Below are 10,281 nucleotides of genomic sequence, written 5' to 3' on the forward strand. Positions count from 1 at the left end.
CACCACCATTAACATAACCTAATGACCCCCAAACAAAAACTCCCGCTTACCCCCTCCCTCCCACCCCTGGTTTGGTTTCTATGTATTTGTTTTTTTACATATAAGTGAGAGCAGACAGTATTTGTCCTTTTGTGACTACTTGATTTCACTCAGCATAGTGTTTTCAAGGTTCATCCATGTGGTAGCATGCATCAGAACTTCATTTCTCTGTACGACTGAGTAATATTCTGTTGTGTGTCTATACCACATTTTGCTTATCCGTTCATCTTTTGATGGATATTTCCATTGTTCCCACCTTTTGGCTGCTTCGAAAAGTGCCGCAATGAACATTGGAGTACAGGTTTCTGGTTGCATTGCTGCCTTTACTTCTTCTGGTATATACCTAGGATGGAGATTGCTGGGCCATATGGTAGTTCTATGTTCAACTTTTTGAGGAACCACCAGACTGCTTTCCACAGTGGCTGCACCATCTTACATTTCCATCAGCAATGGATGAGGGTTCTAGATTGGCCACAACCTCGCCAACACCTGTTTTCCATTTTTTGATCACTGCCACTCTGATGGGAGTGAGGTGGTATCCCATTGTGCTTTTAATTTGCATCTCCCTCATGGCTAATGACGTTGCGCATCTTTTCATGTGCTTGTCGGCCATTTGAATATCCTGTTTGATGAACTGTCTGTTCAAGTCCTTTGCCCATTTTTTGATTGGATTGTTTGTCTTGTTATAGTTAAGTCAATCTACATATATTTTTGAGTGCCAGTCATGTGCTAGGCACTGTCCTTGGTCCTAGGGTCATAGTAGTGAACCAAACAGAAAAAAAAAAAAATCTCTGCACTCGTGGAACTCATATTCTAGCAGAAAGGAGAAGTAGTTAAGAAGCGAATATATAAGTAAAATATATAGGATGTCAAATCATGATATGCGACCTGGAGAACAATTAAGGAGAGAGGAATGCCAGCAGCAGGGCTTTGCAATTTTGAATAAGGGATCAGGAAAGACTTTACTGGTACGGGGTAGCTGAGCTATGACCTGCAGGAGGTGAGGAAGCCAGCCATGTGCATCCTGGGGGAAGAGCGTTCCAGGTAGAAGGAACAGCAGGTGCCAAAGACCTAAGGTGCTTTTTTAAGTCCTAAACCTGCCTGGTGCTTTCCTGGAAGAGTGAGGAGACTGGAGTGGCTGGAAGGGTGTGAGCAAGGTAGTGGAGACAGTTAGGAGGGGCAGTCCAAGAGGTATTGGGGCCAGATCCTGTGGGGCCTTGTAGGTTCTTGCAAGGACCTTTGCTTTCATGTTGAGTGAACTGGGAAGCCGCTGGAGAGTTTTGAGTGGAGAAGGGACATGATGGGACTTACGTTTTAACAGGCTATCTCTGGCTGTTGTGTTGACAGTGGCGTGAAGGGTGATGTGGAGGGACAGAAGCAGGGAGACCAATTCACAAGTTATTGCAATAATCTGAGAGAGCAATGATGGTGGCTTGGATCAGGGTGATAGTGGAGGAAGTGGTAAGAAGGGGTCAGATTCTGGATGTATGGAAGGTAGAGTTGATAAGATTTGCCGACATATTGGATGTGAGAGAAAGAAAGGAGTTGAGGGTACCTCCTAGAGTTTTGGCCTGAGCAATTGGAAAGTGGACAGTGTCTGTGAGACTGTGGACGCCAGGAACCAGTTCGAAAACACTTCAGTTCAGCAGAGTTATTGATCGTTGTTTGTGCCAGGCCCTAGCAACCCAGCAGCAGACAGGGTAGACCCAGCCTGTCCTCATAGCAGGGAAGACAGGTGGAAAAGTGGAACAGAGTAAGTCATTCCAGGGTGATGACATGGAAACCAAAGAAGGGTGTAGAAGTGTGTGTGTGTGTGTGTGTGTGTGTGTATGTGTGTGTGTGCGCACCCACGTGCGTGAGCCTGCACTCCTGGCAGGGGCTCTAATGGCATCTGGGTAGAGGTCAACCTGGACAGCTCTCCCTCCAAGTGTGTGTGGGGGTGTCACCCAGTTAATAAGCAGATTTGAAGGCAGCCCTGGGGGCCACAGATCTGACCATCACCCTACCACAATGCAAATACTCCCCAGCTTCCTTAAGCAAAATACTAAAATATATTCCAAATAAAACTAAAATGGAAAACACTACAAATTTCAGAATACCAAGCTTTTGCCGTTTCTTGGCACATTTCATTACACTCTGTGTCATATTGTCTAAATTTAGTACGGGTTAAACATCTCTGCTTCCCCCTCAAAAAAAAAAAAAAAAACCTCCCCCAAAACACCCTACATCTGCATCTCTGATTTCTGGTGCTCCAGGATATAAGAAAAAATCATGACTCTTAAAATATAAAATCAAATTCATTAATAAGAAATTATCCTCACCCAAACGAAAACCGTCAGGAAAACAGCGGCATAAACTGCTGTGGAATAGCATCTGGTGTTCCAGGTCCAGTTACTCTGTAGCCGTCTGAGATGTTTCGCTTCCTGTTTGCTGGTTACGTCCGACCCCAGCACCCCACCCCACCTCATTTCACAATATTCTGAGAGGGGGGCCCAACAGGGCAGGGAGGTACAGAGGGGTAGCTGACCCCAGATAGTAGCTGGTGGAGCACAGAACCTTTGAGGGGCCTTGGTGCCACATGGTGCCAGGAGAAGCCAGCTCAGGTGCCTTCTTAGGAGGATTACCCAGGTCTGCCCTGCCCCCAGTCTGCTACTGACCAGCTAATCCCACAAAAAGAGAAAAGGTCACAGGCAGCACTCCTCCCCCTTTCCTTCCCCTCCTCCAGGGGTTCCCAGAGCAAGAGTGGCCCACCTTCCCTGGTGGCTGTTTATTGAGACAGACCCTGTGCACATCTCGGGGGTCCCTCATCACAGCCATCAGTAGATACATGGCATTATTCCCACTTAGGAAACCGAGCTCAGCACTGTTTAGTGACCTGCTCACGATCGCACAGCTGGGATGTGGTTGGGCCAGGATATGAATGTAGGTTTGTCTAACCCCATCTCTATATGACCCCAGTGTCCCAAAGTGACCAAGTCCAACCACTCAAAGATACAGAGAGGGGAGAGAACTGAGACTCAGAGGGGGCTGTGCCTTGCCCGAGGTCTTCTGGCGCACCAGAGCGGGAACCCAGGCTCTGGACACTGTGTCCTGTGAGCCCCTCTGATCGAAGCTCACTTCCTCCTGGCCCTGGGTGGCTCCCGGAGCGGGTGTGTCTGGGGTTCTAGCCCTAGCCCAGACCCGCAGGTCACAGGAAAATCGCCAAGTTCTCGGGCTGACCCTGACCCCGCTGACCTCTCCTTCCACTTCCCTCCTGGGCAGCAGCTGGAAGGGGTGGAGGGGGCAGGCGCAGCCCCTCCCATCACTGTCATCCGTCCCCCCAGGGAGCCGAGACCAGGAAGCGCTCGCCCACTCTCAGCAGCCAGTTCAAGCGGTCGCTGGAGCTGTTGATGCGCACGCTGGGTGCCTGCCAGCCCTTCTTCGTGCGCTGCATCAAGCCCAATGAGTTCAAGAAGCCCATGGTGAGTGGCCCGGCCTGGGGCCAGGCTGGGGCAGGGCAGGGAGGGGCTGGGGCATGGGTGGGATAGGATGGGGTCTGGATGCCCTGCGACATCATCTTCTTTGGGGAATTATGGGAGCGGGGCCACCTGAGGGGCTTATAAAACAAGGTTGCAGATTTCATGGAGGCAGCAGGTACCCTGGAAAGAGCCTGGATGCTGCAGTGGGCCCAGCCCAGGTTCAAATCCTGGCTCTATTTCCTACAAGCTGGGCGACTTTACACTAGTCACTTAATCTTCCTATGCCTCAGTTTCCTCATAGATGAAATGGGATGGATAATGATACCCATCTCCTATGGGTGTTCCATGCAATGATGGCAGCCTGGTCCTTGCTGTGGCCCCTCCTTTGACAGCCCCCCACTCTTTTGGCCCGGTTCAACCACCGCCTCCTGCTTGAAGCCTCCCCCTATCTTTCTGGCTGGGTAGGGACATTCTCATTTTTGATTCTTCTGAAGGGCCCTTGCTGTGTGCCGGGCACTGGCTAGATGGTCTGTCTTGGTTGTTGTTAGGTGCCGTGGAGTCAATTCTGACTCACAGCAAGCTCACGTGACCTGGTCTTTGTCCCACAGAGCCACTGGCTGGATTCAAACGTCCAAACTTTCAGTTAGCAGCTGAGCACTTATCTGTTGTCCCACCAGGGCTCCTTAGATGGTCTCTCCACAGCTCCATTTAACCTTCACAACAGCTAGGAGATGGGGGGATCGTCACTGCCCCTAGAGATGCAGAACGGGGCGGAGGGGTAGGGGGTAGGGGGCTCAGGGAGGTTAAAGGACTAGAGCTCGGCGTTGTGAACCGAGCCTGGAGCCTGGACCCACTGCCTCCCTCCGAGCCATCCCCTTCCACAGCACACAGCTCTGGGAGGTGCTGTTTACTGGCAGGGAGGCCCAGGGGGAAGCTGGGGCTGCGGGCTGGGGTCTGGGGCGGGAAGGAAGGGAAGGAAGGCGGGAGGCCAGGTCCAGGCTGGGGAAAGTGCTGGGACAGAGAGGAAGCAGGCGGCGGAAGCAGGCCATCCGCACGCACTGACCTGCTGGCTGCCCCCTGCCTGGAAAACATTCCCTGAGAGTGGGTGAGATCTGTCCCCTCTGGGCTCCAGATCGGGTCTGCAGAGCGTGAGGGTCACAGAGGACTTCAGCAAACTCTTCCTCTAAGGCAGGGGCCCCAGGGAGACCACAGCCTGGGCCCTGCCAAGACAGTTGGGTACCATCTCTCCTGCCTCTGAAATGCCTCCTGAGGCCTTGTTTCAGCCCAGACCTCAGCATCTGTGGCCTGGGCCTTGGCAGCAGCCTTCTCACTGGTCTCCAGCTCCCCAGCCTCACTTCTCACCTCCTCCAGCCCATTCTCCCCACTGCAGGGACCCACATCGTTCTCAAATGCAAATCTGAACCCCATCCATTACTCCCTGCTCCAGACCATTCTCTGGCTTCCCATCTCACATGGGCTGAAGCCCAGCCTCCCCAGCCTGGCCTCCAAGGCCCTACTCTGCTCCATCTCCCCATCTCCCCCATAACCCTCAGGAAGACAGCCCTGCCCCATTCCCATCACAAAAGACAACTTAGAAAAATGTGCCTCTTTCTTAAGGCATTTTATTGTCAACGGCAAGAAAGTTGTCCTAATAACTGCAAATCTATAACGGCTACAATGTGAAGGGCGCCCCCGGGGCTGTGCAAGGCACCCACCACCTGTATAATGCAGCCTGAGTTGGCCTCCTCAGTCCCCTTAAAGTCCCCCAACAAGTCTGTGCTTTCAGGCTTCATACCTTTGCACCAGCGCCCCCTCCTGGATGCCCCCTCTCCTGTCAGGGTTCAGGGCAAAACCACCTCCTCCATGAAGCCCACTCTGGATCTCCCAAGGGGAATTAACTGGTCACTCCTCTGTGTTCCCGAAGCACACAGTTCCCATTCCATGTTGCTGTGTGGGCTTCAACTACAGGCCTGGGTTCCAGGCCTGGCTTTGCTCCTCATCTGCTGCCCACCTCGGTCTCTGGGCCTTTGTCTGGGGCACATAAAACGTGGCACTGGGCTGGCCTCCCCGGAGGAGCCTCGGCCCTGACACCCATGGCTCTGCCTATAGCTATTCGACCGACACCTGTGCGTGCGCCAGCTACGGTACTCGGGGATGATGGAGACCATCCGCATCCGCAGAGCCGGCTACCCCATCCGCTACAGCTTCGTGCAGTTCGTGGAGCGGTACCGCGTGCTGCTGCCTGGTGTGAAGCCGGCCTACAAACAGGTACAGGGCTGGGTGCGGGATGGTGGGGAACAGAGGGTCCTGGCTCTGGGCTGGGCAAGGGGCCTGGGCCCATTTTCTCTTCGAGACAGTAGGTTAGGCATGACATCTCGGCTTACCTCAGGTACGGTTGGGAAGACTAGGGGTTCAGGCAGTGGAAGGCATCAGAGGGCTTTGATCACCATGCTCGGCTGGTGTGTACTTCACGTGTGGTGGTGCAGTGGGCGAGGTCAAGGCTGCCCAGTGGAAACTGGACGTTAGCAGTGGGAGAGAGTTCTGCAATCAATGGGTTCATAGAGAGGCAGGGCCTGGCTGGGGTCACACAGCAAGTCAGGGCAGAGCTGGGGCTGGGAGGGACACTCAGGTGGCCTTACCACTGGCAAGGTTCCCATTCCCTTGTGCCCCCCTGCCCAGGACGACCTTCGGGGAACATGCCAGCGCATGGCTGAGGCTGTGCTGGGCGCCCACGATGACTGGCAGATCGGCAAAACCAAGATCTTCCTGAAGGTGAGCACAGCCTCTGCCTCTGCGGTAGGGTGGGGGCTGGATGTGAACTCCTATCTATCCATCCATTCGTTCATCCATCTGTCTGCCCATCCATCCATCCGTCTGTCCATGGTGGGGACATGGTGGGGGATCCTTAGGTGGGCACCATACAGGCAGTTGCAACATCAGATGGGGTGAGTACTGGGCCTTTGAGATCCTTCCTGGACTGCAGTCTATGGCCAGGAGGAGCCGGAAAAATCTGGGATAAGGCCTCCTCAGCAGGGGAGGGGAAATTAGTATTTGAGATCATCTATGACCTGCAGAGGCTTTGGCCCCACTGTCCCCAGTGTAGAACACCGACTACTGACTGGTTGGAAAACCAAAGACCAGAGGGGGGAATGTTTGTCAGGCCTTTATGAAGGACGCTTGGTTTCAAATCTCACCCCTGTAGTTGTCTGCCCTGAGACTCGAAAGTAACTGGCCCTTTCTGTGCCAGATTTTCCCATCTGTAAAATGGTTTGTACCCTTGTTGCGAGGCTCTTGGATTTCTCATTAAGATTCCTCCCAGGCAGGGTTTATCCCAGGCTGTGGTTGGCCGTGTGTGCTGCCCCCCATCGCACTGTAGTGGCCTTGGGTCTGTCCTCGGCCTCCCTAAACACAGCCAGCAGCTGGAGCTCTTTGGCTCCCACAGCTGCCTGGGTAGGAAGCTCGGGTTGGGAGCTGGGCAGCTGGGGATAGGGTGGGGGTGGGGGAGCAGGGCTGGGAGCAGGAAGCTGGGCTGTGGGACGAGATGGCCTTGGAGCGGAGGTTGCTGGGGGTTGGTGGTGGAGGGCAGCTGCAGCAGGGACAGCGTGAGCCCCAGTGCTCTGGGTTTCCCATTTCCATTTCCGCTGCACTAGATTTCTGGCTGTCCTGGGTGACAGGGCAGGGTGCCTTCCTCTGGGGTGAGGGTGGGGGACTGGGCGGCCCAGTATAGCTGTGGGAGAGGAAAGAAGGAACCATCTCTGGGCTAGAGGGAGTCCCTAGGGCTAGTCTAATTTCTCCCTGGCCCAGGAGCCTTGAGCCAGTCCCTTTATCTCCCCAAACCTTTGTTTCTACATCAGAAGCAGGGGCCTGTTCCCAATTCGCTGTTGCCACCTGGAAAATGCTCTCTGTGTGCCAGCCCTGGTGGGTGCTTTTCACCCATGAGCTCATGTAATCCTCACAACAACCCCAGGAGGGAGGCATTATGATGCCCATTTCACAGGCTCAGAGAGGAGAAGTGAGCTGCCCAAGGTCACGCAGCCAGAAGTGGAGAGCAGGGCTTCCCGCAGGTTGGTCTGATGTCCAGGCCTTGTGAGTAAAGGAGGGAAGGCACGAAGCCTCTCGCATCCAGGGCCAGAGAGCTCTGAGGGTTGTCATCATCCTCATCCTCACCTCTCTGGGCTCTTCAGAAATGGGCCCTGGTTTTGAGACACCAAATATTCAGTTCTCATTCATTCATTCAACAATGAGTGTCTTGGCTGAGCAGCTTCTCTGTGCCTGGCCCTGTCTGGAAGTGACATGTCTGTGATGATTTGGTGGATGTGGCTCCCCCATGAGACTCTAACCTCTCTAGGGAGAAAGAACCATTGTGGTACCACCCCTAGCATGTAGCACAGTGCTGGCAGGTAGAGATGCTTGATTCATATGTACTGAGTGAATAAATGAAGTTTTGTCCAACTGGAATGAGGGCTGGGGCTCAGAGGGAGAGAGGAGAAGGCTGGAGAAGTGAGCAGAACTTGATCACGGAAGGCCTTGAGTGCCAGCATGAGGTACCAGGCTTGACCCCAGGAACAGTACACTATCATCAAAGGTATTTAAGGTCATGGTCAGATCTGTGTTTTAGGAAGGTTACTTGTGAGGGAAGGCCAGAAGGGAGCGACGGAGGCCAGGAGACTGATTAGGAGGTTACTGCCAAGACCCTGGCGAGAAATGATGGCAGCTTGGCCCAGGACAGGGGCTGACACCCAGAGACAGTATGGAGATAAAGCCAGCGTGTGTGCATATTGGGCCCCCTGACCCTATCCAGTGGAATTTGGCTGCTCCTGCTCCATTTCTCCCACCCAGGCTCTCGGAAGTAGCCCAAACCTCTGTCCATACCCATGGCTATGGGAGGCTACCCTGTGGGGTCAGAGCTGGGCTGGGAGCCTATGGGGCCCAGCTGAGCCCTAGATCTGGGCTTCAAGTGAAGGAAGAGAGGGCCCTGGGACTCAGATGGTGGCCTGAGACGAGATGTTAGTGGCGTGCTGCTCAGGGGCTCTGCCCTCCAGGACCACCACGACATGCTGCTGGAGGTGGAGCGTGACAAGGCCATCACCGACAGAGTCATTCTCCTCCAGAAGGTCATCCGGGGGTTCAAAGACAGGTACGTGCCCGGGACCAGCTTCTGTCCGCCTCAGCCCAAATGAGTGTGTGTGCATGTGTGTGTGTGCGCATGTGCTTGGCTCACCTCTGCCCACCCCCACAACAACATTAGGAATAAACATGCCCATCTGTGTACATAAGTAGAAACAAGCACGCATATGTACACACAAGCCCTGCCGACTTCTCCAGCCTTCCTCTCCTCACCCTTGAGGCCCGAACCCTCACTCCAATTGGACAGAACTTTATGCATAGCATGATCATGCAAACACAGGTGAATACACAAACACGAGTCACATGTGATCATGTGCGCTCACCAACATACACATATGCACACTCTGCCAGTCTCAAGGGCTGATGAAATTTCCCAAAGAAAAGTTACATGTTACGAGTTACATCCCATATTCCATGTAAGGGACACGTGCATACTTGTGACAATTCACAGCTGGTCAGGGCTGATTGTGGAGTATGATTCAGACTCCATAAAATCCTACAACCTGCCTCTTTTGCAGTTCATCTGGTCACTCTCTCCCTCCCTCCATCTGTCTATCCATCCATCCATCTATCTGTTCATCCATCCACCCATCCATTCATCTGTCCATCTATCCATCCATCCATTCGTATACCAGTTCTTCCATACCTCCATCTGTCTATCCATCCACCTACCGGTGCATCCATCCATCTATCCATCTGTCTATCCATGCATCTGTTCACCCCCTTCCACAGTGGCTCACTTGCTTATGTGTGCATCAGGCATTGGCTCTCTGGCTCACTCACATTCACCCTTTACCCCTCCTTTATTTATTTGTTCCTTTAGCAACATCTGCTGTCTGATGTGTGTTCTCTGTGCTTCTTGACCTCCATCAAGTTGAAGGTGGCTATCATCCTGTGGAATTACCATAGTGTGTGTCAGGGGGGGAAACAGCATCAAACTCACTCAGAGTCAGTCAAAAGGCATGGGCTGGAGGCCTAACCTCTTTGAGTTTCAGTTTCCTCATCTATAAAAAATGAGTAAGTTAAACAGTTAGTAATAAATTGTTCAAAGCTTTTAATCTTTTTTATTATTTCATCTACTTATTTATTCATACGTTTATTAATTCAACAAACGTTTTTACATATATATATTTTATTATTGTACTTTAGATGAAGTTTACAGAACAAACTAGCTTCTCATTAAACAATTAGTACACGTATTGTTTTGCAACATTGGTTAGCAACCCCATGACATGTCAACCTTTTGGACCTTGGGTTCCCTATTACCAGCTTTCCTGTCCCCTCCTGCCTTCTAGTCCTTGCCCCAGGGCTGGTGTGCCCCTTTAGTCTTGTTTTGTTTTATGGGCCTGTCTAACCTTTGGCTGAAGGGTGAACCTCAGGAGTGACTTCATTACTGAGCTAAAAGAAAGTCCAGGGGCCATACTCTTGGGGTTTCTCCAGTCTCTGTCAGGACAGTAAGTGTCATCTTTTTTGTGAGTTAGAATTTTGTTCTACATTTTTCTCCAGCTCTGTCCGGGACCCTCTGTTGTGATCCCTGTCAGAGCAGTAAGTAGTGGTAGCCGGGCACCATCTAGTTGTGCTGGACTCAGTCTGGTGGAGGCTGTGGTAGTTGTGATCCATTAGTCCTTTGGACTAATCTTTCCCTTGTGTCTTTGGT

General features: G+C 52.5%; 1 protein-coding gene across 1 annotated transcript in view; it reads left to right on the forward strand.

The window, feature by feature from the left end:
• The window catches only part of MYO7A (myosin VIIA), a 75,902-nt gene that overhangs the window by 25,468 nt on the left and 40,153 nt on the right, over nt 1-10,281 (forward strand). Inside the window, 4 exon segments of the mRNA XM_023736491.1 lie at nt 3,363-3,500; nt 5,607-5,765; nt 6,177-6,269; nt 8,540-8,634. Of these exon segments, the coding sequence (XP_023592259.1) occupies nt 3,363-3,500; nt 5,607-5,765; nt 6,177-6,269; nt 8,540-8,634 (485 nt within the window).

The sequence above is a fragment of the Trichechus manatus genome, unplaced genomic scaffold (assembly GCF_000243295.1).
Source record: "Trichechus manatus latirostris isolate Lorelei unplaced genomic scaffold, TriManLat1.0 scaffold00088, whole genome shotgun sequence".
NCBI lineage: Eukaryota > Metazoa > Chordata > Mammalia > Sirenia > Trichechidae > Trichechus > Trichechus manatus.